This window comes from Osmerus mordax, chromosome 14, assembly GCF_038355195.1.
Source record: "Osmerus mordax isolate fOsmMor3 chromosome 14, fOsmMor3.pri, whole genome shotgun sequence".
NCBI classification, from domain to species: Eukaryota; Metazoa; Chordata; class Actinopteri; order Osmeriformes; family Osmeridae; genus Osmerus; species Osmerus mordax.
In genome coordinates this window covers 6,660,160-6,675,801 of record NC_090063.1, presented here as the reverse complement: position 1 = coordinate 6,675,801, position 15,642 = coordinate 6,660,160, and the positions used below count along the sequence as shown (strand labels likewise).

The following is a 15,642-nucleotide window of genomic DNA, read 5'->3' as shown; positions in this document are numbered from 1 at the left end:
CTAGCACACGGAGCACGTCTTGGCCCCGGAGCCTCCGCTGGGGTTGTTCCCGGCAGCTGCACCAGGACCACACACACAACAAGATGAAGGACGCACATGCAACACATGCCACCCCAGACTACACTAGACTGTAGTATTCGTGCTAGACTGCAGTATTAGTGCAGTGTACCAGTGTTAGTAGTAGACTGTAGTCTTAGTACCAGGTAATGGCAGTAGTGTGTGTCAGACTAGTCTGTAGTCTTAGTACCAGGTAATGGTAGTGTAGTGTATCAGACTAGTCTGTAGTCTTAGTACCAGGTAATGGTAGTGTAGTGTATCAGACTAGTCTGTAGTCTTAGTACCAGGTAATGGTAGTGTAGTGTATCAGACTAGTCTGTAGTCTTAGTACCAGGTAATGGTAGTGTAGTGTATCAGACTAGTCTGTAGTCTTAGTACTAGACTGTGTCAGACCAGGTACCTTTCTTGGCGTTAGCCTCTTCCCGAGCAGCCTTCTCCTCCTCCAGAATCTTCAGGCCGGCCTCGTACTCCTCCTGCCGGGCTTTCCACTCCTTCCTGTTGTTCAGGATGCCGTCCAGCATGGGCTGGATGGTCGGGTGGAAGCGAGAGAACTCCTGATGGAGACAGAGGAGAGAGCGGAGGAGAAAGGGGAGAGAGAGGAGAAAAGGATCGGGTGGGGGAGAGAGGAGGACGAGAAGAGAAACGGTGTTGGTGTTTCGTCGTGAGGTTCTGCCCTCGGACCTCTAGCTTTGGTTTCTTTTCTTAGTTAAACTGATTGGTGAGTGCGTCCACTGTGTCTACTTCATGTGTCTATTTTAGTATACAGCATGTGTACTTAGTGTGTACAGCATGTGTACTTAGTGTGTACATAGTGTGTACTTAGTGTGTACAGCATGTGTACTTAGTGTGTACATAGTGTGTACTGAGTGTGTACATAGTGTGTACAGCATGTGTACTTAGTGTGTACTTAGTGTATACGGCATGTGTACTCAGTTCGTACAGCTTGTATACTTAGTGTGTGCATAGTGAGAGAGAATGTTCAGTACCTTGTAGACGAACGTGCAGACGAAATCGATGAAGCCACACTGCAGCTTAGGGAGGTCTGCTGCTTTGTTCCTGTCCATCATAGGCTGGAGGAGGAACGACACAGGGTTACACACAGGCGCACGCACACATACGCAAATCACACAGAAACACACATAAAGACAGATATCACACAACACGTTACAAACACTTACAGACACACACACACAGACGTTACGCACAAACACACTTAAAACACGCACGCACACACACCGGTGGACACACTCACAATGGGTTGTTGCTCTAGAACAGTGCGCTCCAAGTCACCCTGCTCCCAGAACTCGGCAGCTACTAACAAGGCCACCTGTAAACATGCAGCGCAGACACAGTTCAGACTCCGAAAGGCATGGGCACCCTGCGGTTTAGTGAATCAGACATACTGGACAGATGGAAGGATGGAGGACGAATGGATGTTGGGATGGAGGGACAGGAGGGAGTGGATGTGGGGAAAGGTGTATGGATGGATGTTTAGATGGATGCATACATTCATGGATTTATGGATGAATGGATGGATGGATGTGGGGTTGGGTGAATGGAAGGATGTTTGGATGGATGGTTGTATGGATTGATGGGTTGGTTGATAAATGAAGGAATAGACACACCTGGCTCTGAACTTCCCAGGGTTTGGTAATGGCTGACAAGTCACAGGCTGTCATCATCATTGCCCTGCCGAGACAGCAATGCATACATCATGAATGAATGGATGAATGAAGGCTGGATAGATGAATGGATGAATGTGTGGATGGTTTCGTGCATGGCATGTACTGGATGGAAGAATAGACGTCTCCTTCTACTCACATGACAATCTCTTTCCTGGTGGTCTCCAGAGACATGAAGTCCACCCACTTCTTCTCTTCCTCATACGTCTCGGACAGGTCCACAATCTTCTGGAACATCGTCCTCTTTCTGTCAGCAGGAGGCAGGACAGAGGAGGAGTGAGGTGAGTGGATGAGAGAGGAGGAGAGGAGGAGAGGTGGAGGAGAGGAGAGAGGAGGAGAGGAGGAGGGGTGGAGAGATGAGTAAATGGGGCAGATATGAAGTTCAGGTCCTTTTCAGTGGCAGTCACAGTTGAAGGGAGGATGAGAGAAGCAAAGGAAAGGAGAGGCGGGGGAAAGGGGGAGGAAGGGGAGAGGAGAGGAGGAGGAGGGGGAGAGGAGGAGGAGGGGGAGAGGAGGAGGAGGGGGAGAGGAAAGGAGGAGGAGGGGGAGAGGAGAGGAGGAGGAGGGGGAGAGGAGGAGGAGGGCAGCAGAAGAGGAGAACAGGTGTTAAGAGGAAGGGAGAAGACAAGGACTGAATGTTGGACTGACTTGAAGTAAAGCGCCAAGTCGGTGGCAATGATGGCAATGTCCATGAGGTGTATGACGTGTTCCACCTGCCGTCGGTTCAGATTCTGGTAGATGTTTAATGTCTAGGGACATGAATGTCAGATATGGTCAGTCACATGGCCAGTTACAGAAGTATGAACATACTTTCTAAGCACACATGCACCCGCATGCACACAAACAGCAGACACAAAGACACACATGCACATCTATGTGCCCAAACGCACGCAGACATACTCTCTGTTGACTTTGGCCACACATACCTCGTCTTCTAGCAGGAATTTGCCGAACTCCAGGTGATGCCTTTCCATGATGGAAGATCCATGAAGCTTGGCCAGTGGGTTGCCAGATCTGTAGATAACCAGCAATTAGAGTCAGCCAAACAGAATCATCAACATGTCCATAGGGTGGACACACTCTATAAAATCTGTCCAGGAAGGCAAACCCAGCCTTGACTTCAGTCCCTGGCTTCAGTGCATGTCTCAGTGTATGTGTGTGTGTGTGTGTGTGTTGATGGCTGAGCGGTTAGGGAACCAGGCTAGTAATCTCAAGGTTGCCAGTTCGATTCCCGTCCGTGCCAAATGACGTTGTGTCCTTGGGCAAGGCACTTCACCCTACTTGCCTCGGGGGAATGTCCCTGTACTTACTGTAAGTCGCTCTGGATAAGAGCGTCTGCTAAATGCTAAATGACTAAATGTGTTGATACTCACTTAAGCTGATAGAGGTTGTTTGTTCCTCTGTGGTCGATATCGTGAAGGAAGCCTGCTGTGATCATGGCCATGACCTCTAGATCTGTGTAGTACCTTTTCAACTTGCCTGTCTGAACACACGGACACACGCACAGACCATGTTACCAGGGAGCCAAATCCACCACGAACCGTGTTCAAGAGAGAGAGAGACCAGGTGAGCGAGCTGCAGTACCGTGAGCAGGGTGAACATGGTCTGGCCCACGTTGAAGCCATGGCGCCAGTTGTGGTAGGTGATCTTCCTGTAGCCTTTACTGACAGAGTACATGAAGCGCACCAACACCTGCAAACACGGGTAGAGAGGGGACTGTAGCCGGCTCGCTCGTGCCTGAAGGCTGCGATTTTCTTTTGACGACAGTGTAAAAATGGGTGTGAGGTCAAGTCGAGCAAGGTGTTGTGTTTGTTTTACCGCCTGAGGAATCTGGAACTTCTTCACCACGCCAACCTCATAGTACATCTGGATGCCACACTTAACCAGCTCCATCTCCGTGCATTTGAAGTCAGAGAAGTGGAACTCGTAGATCTCAAACTTCTTAGCATCCACCAGCTCTTTTTTCTAGAGAAGCAGAATGAGTTAGCACCTTGTCACGTGAATTCAGAGTTCCTGCCATGAAAGAAGGACTGAATTACTGATGAGATTGGAGGATTCATTCATTTTGTGTTGAAGTCCTAAATTAAGCCCAAGAGGTGTGACCCAGCGTGTGGTGGACATGGAGCTGTTCTCAAAGATGCCAGATACCAGAATCTGCTGCAGCTCCTCCTCCTCACAATCGCACGGTTCTCTGTCAAACACCTCTCTGGTTTTCTAGGAACAGAGACAACAAGTCACCTTTTCTGTGGAGGAGGATGAGGAGGAGGATGAGGAAGGTGCGTGAGGTTCCAGTTCTCACCAGGATGTTCTGGATCTCATCGTCACGACACTTGACGTGGTACAGCACCATGTCCTGGGCGATGTTCTTTCTCTGTTCCAGACGGAACATCTTGTCGTAGGTGTCAGTGTTGAGAGCTGACCAACCCAAGAACTGGGTCAAGGCCTAAAGAGGATGTTAGTTAGTTAGTTAGTTAGTTAGTTAGTTAGTTAATTAGTCAGTCAGTCAGTCAGTCAGTCAGTTAGTTATTGAGTAAGTTGAGTAAGTTAGTTAATTTGTCAGTTTGTAGCCTAGTTTACCTCCATGAGCTGTTCATCCTGTTCATCAAAGGGCCTCCCATCCTTCCTGTTGTAGAACGTGGCCACGCCCACAATCTCTTCCTTCTTGTTGACGATTGGCAGAGACAGCACATTCTTTATGGTCCAACCACTGGCATCCAAGGGCTCAGACTGCATCATGGGAAAATAGGACCGGACCAGAAAGTACATCAATTACGTTTTATTGCTATTGAACTGCAGTTTGTGCTGTGTCTTATTGTACAGATTGAGTTGTCACATTGCACATTTTACCTGGAATTTAAACATGTCCTCTGATGGTGCATTCATAATGTTGCAAATCTAGAGTGAACACACAACACCGTACATTGATTAGAGAACATTTGCAGAACCTATTTTGTCTATTGGAGGATGTTAATGGTATATGGAAGTGTCAGAGTATGGGTAAGGGTTAGTATGACAATATGAAATCATGAAAGTATGAATTAGGGTTAGTATGAGAATGTGAAATCATGAAAGTATGAATTGTGAGTATGAGAGCATGACAAAGAACTTACAAAGCCACTCTCTGCTACGTATGTAGGAAGACCGCTGGCCAAAGCCCAGTGGTCAGGTGTCGGAGTCCTGAGGAACACACACACACACTCCCAGTCAAGTAAAAAGTAACATGTTATACCTTAATGCTTAATGGTGTCCTGTAAGACCATTTCCTGTCTGAAAGAGAGAGAAAGTGTGACAGCAGGAAACTCACGGTATGACTTTGATATCCTCTTTGCCATGTAGAATATAATCAATGACTTTGTAGAATATGACTTCCTGGGGGGATGACAGAGCACGTGTGAGAACTCCACGAGAGCAGGGGGAGGTGTTCTCGAGCAGATGTGAGACGACTGGGGGTGTGTGAGGGTCTGTGAATGTGTTTGAGGGTGTGTGAAGGTGTAGAAGGGTGTATGAGGGCATGTGAAGGGGCGTGAACATGGATTTAGATGAGTGAAGGTGTATGAAGGTGTATGAAGGTGTGTGAAGGGAGATCTTACTCTGCCGTCGGGGGTAACGGGACCTGAGTAGGGGGCCTGCTCTCCCATCAACACTGGCCAGATGTCAAAGAACTCCTGTGGACACCACCATAACATAACTGTAACACCATCAAAACACAACCACCACACACACACACACACACACACACACACAGCTCACATGCATGCTGTGCTCACACACGGAGATCGAGCTGACGTTAGCCTACCTTTTCCTTGGTCATGTCCAGCAGGCCCACAGAGTAGCGGTCACAGTTGAGGTAGGCTCGGACCGTGTACAGGGCCTTGTGGAACTGCCGCTCAATGTCAGTCAGCTCCTCAAACACCTTGTTGGCTGACCATAGGAGCAGCTAGACACACACACACACACAAATACACACACAAATACATGTATGTGACACACACAAGCAAACATGGGGTCACTGTGGTGGGGAATTTGGCATCTGGTTTGAAAACTTGATCCATAATCCTGGTTTGATCTTCACTCTAAAGCAGCCAGCACAACTCCCTTGATACAGACAGAGGAACCAAGTAACAAGGCAAACAGCAAGACAGACACTCCGCCAGCCACATAGACACACTATTGTGCCGACAGACAGACACACACGCAGACAGACAGACAGACAGACACACACGCAGACAGACAGACAGACACACATCCAAACACATCCAGACAGACAGAGAGGTTGGCAGACAGGCAGGCAGGCATTCAGACAGTTCAACTCACCTGTCCTTTACGTGTCTCACAGCTGTGTAGGTAGCTCAGGAAGTGAATCCTCAAGTTCAAGGAGGCAACTTTGAGATACTTTAAAAAAATCTGAAAAACCAAACAGAGAGTCTGATTTGAGACAGATAGGCAGATGGACAGAAGACAAACATTCAAACAGGCAGGCAGGCAGGCCTGCAGTCAGGCAGACAGAGACAGACAGACAGACAGACAGACTGACAGACAGACCAGGCAGACAGACAGATCATGCAGATAGACAAACAAACCAGACAGACAGACAGACAGGCAGGCAGGCAGGGAGGCAGACAGACAGACAGACTCACATCCTCATCCTCTGGGGTAAACTGTGGCCCCGTTGTCTTGTTCACGGCCATCAACACAGCAACCATGTCCTTGCCATTCACGATGGGGCTGGCCATGATGCTGCGAGTCTGGTACTCTGTCAGGTCGTCCACAAACGGGCTGAAGTGCATGCTCTGGAAGACAGACCGCACATACACACACGCTCAAACGGGAGCGTGTGGGCACAGACACTTAAAGACACACACACACATGCATGTGTGCACACATGACCATGTTACTCATCGGAGGGGATGGCTGACACACAAACACAGCATTTTCAGACAGAGGTACCCAGATAAACATCGTCTCTGTTGACACACACAACAATCATTTTTACCAGGCTGCTTCATTTTAATATTTGAATTGTTTGGAGCCTTTAGGAGGGGTCTTCGTACATGTACATGCATTTGTGATTTTGGTACATGTGTGTAAAAGTGTGTGTGTAATCCACAGTATCGGTGGGACTGTTTATAGAAGTGACATGACCAGTCTGTTCACTGGACAAACGCACTTCAGGTATGATCAGGACAGTGTGTATCAGTAACAAAGCCTGTGGGAACTTAGTTGTAGATCTGTCGTAGATTCCTGCTGACCCCTGTTTAAATGTAACACGGACGTAATCCCACCTGGAGCACAGCCTGATGAGATATGGAAATAACTGGATTATGTCCGTCAAGAGGATTTACACACTCTGTCCACTTACAGCGCACTATCCTGCACATGTACATAACATATCTGTGAATACCTTATTATCTTTCTAAAACTTGGCTGGACTGTACCACATTCTTCTTCATGTGTCTGTATGATCTTCGTTGAATTGTTCAAACACCACCTCAGCAGTTTAATTGTGTGTCACAGTACCAATCTCCCCATCCCCCCAACCTCCCAGCCCCCAGCCCTCAGCCCCCAAGGCCCGCCCACCCCCTAGGCCCCCCAAAGCCCCTTCTAACAGTAGCTATGCACATGACCCAGCTCACATGGTCTGACAGTCAAAATACCCCCTCCCCATGTCCCCGAAAGAGAACCCCCTTCCTTGGCCCCCAGGCCCCAGATGTCGTCCCCCTCCCCCCTCCCGGTCTGCATCTCTTTACCTCTGACACGTCTTTGATGTTGACTGTCTTCTTGGTCTGGGCTACGTGTCCCACCACCCCGATGTCCAGAGGGAATACTATCTCTGAATCCGGCTGCACCAAGCAGTCCTCAAACTTGGAGTCCTTGGTGACGTTGAAGAGGCGCGTAGCCAGCTCCCCGATGCCATTCCTCTGCCGGTACATGAAGAGACTGCAGCGGTCCGCGTGGATCATAGAGGTGACCTTCTTGAGGATATTGAACACCACCCGCTCCATGTTGACGTTCTCCTGCATGTCCTTGATCATATCAAACAGGTAGTTGCTCTCCTCCACCTGGCTGAGCTCACGGTACAAGCTGAAGTCCACTTTTGCCTCAGGGAGACCCGACACCTTTGCCATGGCTGCCGGGCTCAGGCTCTTGTTGAAGTACTCCTGGGCGAAGGCCGGGTTCCCGTCCAGGAAGGCCTCCACGTCTTCCTTCTTTACGCTCATCTTCTCTCAGGGACGCCTCCTCTTCCGCCGCGGGCCAGCGGTGTGGTGGCTCTGGGGCAGCTTTCCGCACAGCTCACGACCTCGCACTCTCAGGGGAGGAAGAGAGAGGACACATTCACCAGCATCTAATCCTGCAGGACGGAGAGAGAGAGAGCGAAAGCGAGAGAGAGAGAGAGAGAGAGAGAGAGAGAGAGAGAGAGAGAGAGAGAGAGAGAGAGGGGGAGAGAGAGAGAGGGGAGGTGAGAGGAGGACGTGGCTGCGGCGGACGGACGGACGGACAAGAGAGAGGGAGGGAGAGAGGGAGGTGCTGGGGGGGGAGTCGTTGGAGCCAATTCTACTGTCATCAGCAAGCTGGCGTCTTAGTCGTGCTGAAGGTGAGCCTGGATCTTCTCATGCACAACCTGGTCAGGTGATCGCAGTCTGGGCGGGCAGATCCGCTCTCAGCTTGCCCACTATCAGACGATTACCTTCTCTTCATCATGGCTCTTCCTCCGGGCATCAAGGAGGAGGCACACTCTGGGAAAAGAGTGTCCTGAAACAGTTACTGATGTGTTTATCTGAGTGTGTGTGTTTTCCTGAGTGTGTGTGTTCCCCTGGTCTCATCGAGGCCGGTAGGCCCACAAGCTCTTTAAGTTCTTATTAAAAAAGGACCCTTCACTGATAAGCCCTATTTAGTTAGGCTACTAGCTGATTATCTCAGCACCCAACCCTCCTCTCACCTTTCTAACACTGTCTGGCCAGTCCTCGTGCAACTGGGCTTCAGTAAACACAGGCTAGTTGGCTTTTACAGACAAACACAGGCTAATTAGCCTTCACATTTTGTGAAAATCACAGGCTAATTAGCTTTCACCCACAAACACAGGCTTGTTGTAGTAGACTTGACATTGAAATACAGGCTAGTTAGCTTTCACATACAAAACAAACCCAGGCTGGTTAGACTTAAAAAACGAAGACAGCAGCAGTCACATTGCTTAAGCCCTGAGACATCTTTCTATATAGTCTTACACAATCCCTCAGTTGCTTTGAAAACAACCAGTTTTGGAGAGCTGTCCAGCTAATAGGAGTGACAGAGTGAGACACACAGTGGGCACGAAGTTGGATGAGGGTCCGAGAAGGACAAGAGGGAGGGAGAGGCTGGTGGAGAAATATCTGTAATCCTTCTACTGAAATGAGAGCGGAGAAAACCTGTCTATATTAAGGACTCATAACCATCTTAAACAAAAGGTCACATGGATAAGCTGCTCACACTTACACATGCAGAGCCCAGGGCAGGGCAGGGCAGAGCAGAGCCCAGGGCAGGGCAGGGCAGAGCCCAGGGCAGGGCAGGGCAGGGCAGGGCAGAGCCCAGGGCAGGGCAGGGCAGAGCCCAGGGCAGGGCAGGGTAGGGCAGGGCAAAGCCCAGGGCAGGGCAGGGCAGGGCAGAGCCCAGGGCAGGGCAGAGCCCAGGGCAGGGCAGAGCCCAGGGCAGGGCAGAGCAGAGCCCAGGGCAGGGCAGAGCAGAGCCCAGGGCAGGGCAGGGCAGGGCAGAGCCCAGGGCAGGGCAGAGCAGAGCCCAGGGCAGGGCAGGTAGGCGGGTAAGGGTCAAGGCTGTAAATTAGCCCACCTAGATTACATGAGGATCAGCAGAAGTACTTTATGGGTTTAGATCTAAAGACCATACGACACATAGCTGGTATCAAATTGCACATTTAACAACGGTAATTGTCACTAACTGTTGCCTCCTTGTGGCCAAATCTCTGTACTGCCCCACTGAGTGAAGGCCACCTTAGATTCTGAAGATGTTTTGTATTTAGAGACCCTAAGCTATTTAGATTTCTCCTATGGAGAGACCTTAGACTATTTAGATGTTTCACAGGGAGAGATAGCCACCGGAGATGATTGAGATGTTTCCCATTGAGAGATGGTCACCTTAGACTAATGAGAGACCATATAACATTAAGATGTGTCTTATTGAGAGATAGCCACCATGGACTATCCTCTACAGGTGGAAAAGGAGTCTGACCGGATTCCTCTGGTCCATCCTGCCACCCAGCAGGTGGTGTGATACTCTGGTACACCGCTAGATGGCAGCAGACTGCTGTTCTTGTCCCAGATCTTCAAGATACATTCAACCCATCAGAGCATGTTTACGTTCAGCTCGATTGACCACTGTGCTCATGTTATGGTCAACCCGTCAGACCAACTTTTCTTGTCCAGAAAAAGAAACCAGCCTGCATGTGTACATTTAGTCATTTAACAGACGCTCTTATCCAGAGCGACGTACAGTAAGTACAGGGACATTCCCCCGAGGCAAGTAGGGTGAAGTGTCTTGCCCAAGGACACAGCGTCAGTTGGCATGACCGGGAATCGAACAGGCAACCTTCGGATTACTAGCCCGATTCCCTCACCGCTCAGCCACCTGACTCCCATGTGTAGGTCTGGTACAGAGCAGAGTGTGTCTGTTGGAGGAGCCTGTGTAAGCCAGATCCTCCCTGTCTGGGATCTCAATGTCTCTTAGAGCCTCAGGGGTCGACAAAGTTCGGATGACAATGCTGTCATATAACTCAGAGATGAGTTCAAGTATTTCACTCTGTCTACATGCACATACAGTTCACATAAGATCAGGATTTCTTTATTTGTATGATTTTATTGACAGAACTTGTAACAAGGAGCAGGATGAATCATTTGTTTTACTTGATTGTACTTGTACTGTAATTAACTTGAAAATCCAGGAATAAGAAGGACATATATGTGTATGTGTGTTAGTTCATACGTACACAGTCTCAAGAATCTGACTCATATCTAAAAACCTGAACTAAGATGCAGTCAACATGGTGTCTGTCTGTCAGCTGCTAACTAACACCGCACCAGTTCAGCCGGTCAACTGAACTTCTAGAAACTTCTGTCCTTCCTGGCAGTGTGTGTTTCCAGGAAGTTCTACAGCTAAAGGTTCCACAGATATATGTAGATTGAAAACAATGGACCCCTAACCCATGAGTGAAACACAACATAAAGAGAGTTAAGCTGCTTTGAGTAAGTGTGTGTGTGTATTAGTACTTTGCGTGTGGGTGCAGTTCAATGTGTGTGTGTGTGTGTGTGTTGGTACATTATGTGTAGGTAGTGTGTGGGATTAGCTCCCTATCTCAGGGCTGTTATGTAACACTGCTAACCTTACGCCAACCCTCAACCCTTGGATCACTGGCCACCTGTCTCTGAGGTAGGCTTGTAGTTGACAGCACACAACACTGACTAGGTCTTTCCCATGAACACACACACACACACACACACACGCACACACTTGGAGAAACCAACACACCCAGTCACAGTATTGATACAGTATTGATCAGTTTGGGTTCAGTCCCATAACCTCTCCCTCAGTTGGTCAGGAAGGGGACTGCATAGCTGCTGATATCTGTATGGCACTGACACCCTTGGATGGAGAGCTCACGTCCCTGTGGTCTACTGGTGGTGTCTTGGGCCTGAGGGGATGAGACCTGGGTTCAAGGTCCACAGGGCCTCGTGCTGCACCAGAACAGGAGGGCTTAGAGATGGTGGAGCACATGGCCGTTCGAGCTGGAGGCCACATGTGCTCCACAACACAGGCTTTACACACAGTGCCTGTGTGTTTGGTCAAGACACACAACGAGAGTGTGTTTACTTGTGGGTGTCTGTGTGTTGGTATGGTGTGTGCTCATGTAGTTGAACGAGTGTGTGTTGGCATGTTTGGGCGTGTGTGTGTGTGTGTCTGTGTTTGTATCAGTGTGTATCTCCACACAGTTACATAAAGCTTTGATTGTTTTTACAGTAAACATGGGCTGAAGTGAAGTGAAGGCAGATTACTGTAAGGATTTTAGCCAACCGGATTACTCCCAAGATTTAAGCACCTTATTTAGTTACAAGAAGTGAACAGCAGAGCTAAACCTGTCTGTGCAGCCGTATATAAGGACCCCACTCACACTCTGGACCCTGTGGAGCAAACCTTCTCTGACATCCTCATCTCTGCTGTTCTTCTCTCTGCACCTGCACACACTCAGGTAAGAGGCTACTATCTGCTTCAAAATCCATGAAGGGTTAGCGAACACAGATGTTGCTGGTGAACGCGACTGTTGTACCGTGCGGGTTTGAGTAGGAGCTTGATGGTCATTCATCTCGATAGTTCTCATACAGCATTCATAATCTTGGATTTTCAAAGAAGTGTGTTTGGACAGCTCCTGTCTACAGAGACCTGAGAGAGAAGGGCTTGCTGTGGTCCCGAAAGTCTCTGTGAGGGAGAACAGAATGTACACTGATAAGGACATGGAACCAGGGTGTTTACTCAATTCCAACTAGGAAGTCTTTGATGTTATCATACATTCTGCATCTTCACTCTGTGTGCTGCAGTAAGGAAGAGCTACATTGCAGATAGCTACAGTGTTCTCACTTCCTGCTTCCCTGCTCCTTCTGCTGCCCTGCTACTTTCTCCTCCTCCTGTCCTCCTGCCCTCCTCCTCCTCCTGTCCCCCTCCTCCTACCCTGCTCCCCTTCTCCTCCTCCTACCCTGCTCCCCTTCTCCTCCTCCTACCCTGCTCCCCTTCTCCTCCTCCTGCCCTCCTCCTCCTCCTGTCCCCCTCCTCCTACCCTGCTCCCCTTCTCCTCCTCCTGCCCTGCTCCTCTGCTCCTCCCTGCGTTGCAGCATGGAGTTCTCCAAGACGGCCCTGCTGATGGTCCTCCTGGCCTACGTGGAGCGCTGCTGGGCTGCCTCCTGCGTGGTGGACAGCTTCACCGTCAAACAGGACTTCGACCCCAAGAGGGTGAGTCTCTTTCTTGACTCACGTCACCTCCACACAGCTCTCCACAGCCTGGTGGGGGTCACAGCTCTGAGATCCAGGAGTCTCTCTCTTTCTGTGTTTGTAGTCAGGTGTCTTAACGTCCTTCTCTTTGTGTCACTCTTCCCCCTTTCTTCTGCAGTATGCTGGGAAGTGGTATGCCCTTCAGAAGAAGGATCCAGAAGGTCTGTTCCTGCAGGACAACATCTCCGCCGAGTACACCATTGACGACGACGGCACCATGACCGCCTCCTCCAAGGGACGTGTCACCCTCTTTGGGTATGTCTAAGGGGGCGCGGCTACATGTGGGAGTCAGGTGGCTGAGCGGTGAGGGAGTCGGGCTAGTAATTACAGATAGTTCCGAGGTTCGATTCCCGGCTCTGCCAAACAACGTTGTGTCCTTGGGCAAGGCACTTTACCCTACTTGCCTCGGGGGGAATGTCCCTGTACTTACTGTAAGCCGCTCTGGATAAGAGCGTCTGCTAAAATGACTAAATCTAATGTTAGCGGGGCAGAGCTACACACAACACTCACTGTGTCCTGTTTTAACCATGGGTCCAAAGCGCGTCTCTGCTGTCACAGTACAGGGAGGCAAGTTGTGTCTGCCATTTGGGTTGGACAGGGAGAATAGGCGGGATGTCTAATGAGTGTTAGTGTGTGTGTGTGTGTTCAGGTTCTGGGTTGTGTGTGCTGACATGGCTGCCCAGTACTCCGTCCCTGACCCCTCCAATCCCGGCAAGATGTTTATGAACTACCAGGGCCTGGCCAGCTACCTGTCCAGCGGAGGTCAGTGAAACACACACATCCTCTCAAACCGATTCCACCACCCACACACACACACATGCACACACACACCTTCCCTGCCAGGCTGACTATCCTGCCTCGCCATCTCTAGGTGACAACTACTGGGTGATCGACACCGACTACGACAACTACGCCATCACCTACGCCTGCCGCACCGTGAAGGACGACGGCAGCTGTGAGGACGGCTACGCCCTGATCTTCTCCAGGAACCCTCGAGGCCTGGCCCCTGCCATCCAGCGCCTGATCAGGCAGAAGCAGGAGGAGATCTGCATGGTGGGGCAGTTCCAGCCTGTGCTGCAGTCTGGAGCCTGCTAGACTAGGAGAGCGTTTGATTAGCAGAGCCTGGGCAGCCCTGAGCCCTGTTATGGGTGGAGCCTGGGCAAGTCGGACAGTGCTGTGGAGATGCTGATAGATGGTGGTGGGAGGGGTTAAGGGGGGGGGCAGGGGAGGCCCGACAATAATCCCCCACCCCCACCACTCACCTTGTTTCAAGTGAACCGTATCAAGTGTCAAGTGTGTGGAAATAAACGTGTTCTTTTTTAAACAAACCTCTGTGATTGTGACTCTGTGGGTTGTTATCAGAGCGTGCTACTACTGACAGATGCACAGAACACAACATAGCAGACCAGAGCAGAGCAGAGGAGAGCAGAGCATAGTAGAGCAGAGTAGACCAGAACATATCAGAAAAGAGCTGAGCGTGTTCCAAGAGTTCTTATCTCCTCTTCTCTGGCCAGACCATCCACCAGGGCTCCGTGGACACAGATAACCTAATAGACTACTTTTTAGCTCAGCCAATAACCAGACGGTGAAGTGTACACATCACAACTCAGGGCTCGTCTGATCTGGTCTGATCCTGCTGAACTTGGGGCTCGTCTGATCTGGTCTGTTCATCCTGCAAATTAAATCAGCTGACACTGTCTGGCCGGGTCTTCAGAGGGCCCATTCATCCACTTAGTTAGTTAGTACTGAGCTGCAAATCATTGAGAAAACAATGTTACACAACTCTTGGCAGACCCACACACACATGGACTGGTCAGTCATGACATCAAGATTGGTGCGTGTATTTTTGTTGTACCATAGCAGGTGTAATCTGTAGAAGGTTATATAACTACAGTCCATTGAAATACTTCAGTGTAACAAAATAATATACATCTGAGGATGATTAAGATGAGTTAAAGGCTGTATTGAGGCTGACAGAAGGTTCTAGAGAGGAGGTGACCAGAGTCTCTGTCCTGATGGAGTTACGGTGTTCAGGTTCAGATGGTTCTAGTACATTCTGAGCCTATTGCTTTTGTTGTTGTCCATTGAGCAGATGGTCATCTTCTGTCGTCTACCAAGGGATGATTTGTTTGAGGTAAGAATATAACAGGATGATGGTGCTCTGTGGAGCTCACTGGATGAGTGGGTGCACCATGTAGGCTGAGGCCTAACTGCCTGCCTTGGGTGTAAATTTGTCCCAGGCCCTTTGCTGCATATCCTATCATCTCCTCTCTCTCTCCCTATATTTACTGTCTCTCTAGTCCATCACTATAAAAAATAACACAGGCAGAAATGCCCTTTCTTTATTTCTTAAAAAAAGAAGGATATCCTCACACAGAGTCAAAGACAGAGAAATAAAGAGAGACATACAAGGTCATTGCTTACCAGATCTTGGAACCTTGATACAGTAGTTAGCTGAGTACAATAAGTGTACTACAATCATGATCAGAAAATCTCATTTAGTCTGGATCCTTGGCACACTAGCATTTCTATGGATTCAGGAAACATTCCAAGGTAAAGTAATGTGTCCAGCAGATCGCAAGAGGACTTTCTGTTCTCTCAGTCCACCGCTGGGCTGCTTCCTGTTTGTCTTAACAACAAATCAGCAACATGATCCTGAGAACAACAAACCCAACACCCATCTTTAATTCTAAGAACCAAGAAAATCTTCTACACAATAACAATCTCAACCCTTTTCTAGGACGTTGTGTCCTATTTCAGGGAAGCTGGTGTCCATGGGTGCAACACCAGCAGGGATCTGTAATGGGACACAGCGCCCCCAAGTGGTGTCAACGCAGTCCCTCAGCTGGACCACTCAGATCTGATCAACACAAAGTGT

At 49.5% G+C, this 15,642-nt stretch overlaps 2 protein-coding genes across 2 annotated transcripts; one reads left to right on the top strand and one right to left on the bottom strand.

The window, feature by feature from the left end:
• pde6b (phosphodiesterase 6B, cGMP-specific, rod, beta) lies at window positions 1-7,957 on the bottom strand. The gene is made up of 22 exons (XM_067250137.1): window positions 7,487-7,957; window positions 6,377-6,529; window positions 6,054-6,143; window positions 5,536-5,676; window positions 5,330-5,404; window positions 5,044-5,108; window positions 4,850-4,916; window positions 4,587-4,634; window positions 4,317-4,466; window positions 4,039-4,182; window positions 3,888-3,953; window positions 3,558-3,704; window positions 3,324-3,431; window positions 3,113-3,222; window positions 2,666-2,753; window positions 2,388-2,488; window positions 1,879-1,986; window positions 1,683-1,746; window positions 1,310-1,384; window positions 1,044-1,127; window positions 458-611; window positions 1-56 (listed from the first exon to the last, which is right to left on the bottom strand). Exons 1-22 carry the CDS (start codon window positions 7,955-7,957, stop codon window positions 1-3), a joined length of 2,565 nt encoding a protein of 854 aa, XP_067106238.1.
• Window positions 7,958-11,852: 3,895 nt separating this feature from the next.
• Window positions 11,853-13,957, top strand: rbp4l (retinol binding protein 4, like). The gene is made up of 5 exons (XM_067250607.1): window positions 11,853-11,970; window positions 12,608-12,725; window positions 12,883-13,019; window positions 13,414-13,526; window positions 13,636-13,957. The coding sequence occupies exons 2-5, from the start codon at window positions 12,609-12,611 to the stop codon at window positions 13,857-13,859; spliced, it is 591 nt and encodes a 196-aa protein (XP_067106708.1). The 5' UTR covers window positions 11,853-11,970; window position 12,608; the 3' UTR covers window positions 13,860-13,957.
• The last annotated feature ends 1,685 nt before the right edge of the window (window positions 13,958-15,642 follow it).

Bases quoted from the DNA above. Each gene is read 5' to 3' on its own strand.
- pde6b (XM_067250137.1), bottom strand. From the start codon at position 7,957: ATGAGCGTAAAGAAGGAAGACGTGGAGGCCTTCCTGGACGGGAACCCG. The intron at 6,530-7,486 runs GTAAAGAGATGC...TCTGTCTTCCAG, and splicing joins ACATCAAAGACGTGTCAGAG to AGCATGCACTTCAGCCCGTT. The intron at 5,677-6,053 runs GTGAGTTGAACT...GTGTGTGTCTAG, and splicing joins GTGAGACACGTAAAGGACAG to CTGCTCCTATGGTCAGCCAA.
- rbp4l (XM_067250607.1), top strand. From the start codon at position 12,609: ATGGAGTTCTCCAAGACGGCCCTGCTGATGGTCCTCCTGGCCTACGTG. The intron at 12,726-12,882 runs GTGAGTCTCTTT...TTTCTTCTGCAG, and splicing joins AGGACTTCGACCCCAAGAGG to TATGCTGGGAAGTGGTATGC. The intron at 13,020-13,413 runs GTATGTCTAAGG...GTGTGTGTTCAG, and splicing joins GGACGTGTCACCCTCTTTGG to GTTCTGGGTTGTGTGTGCTG.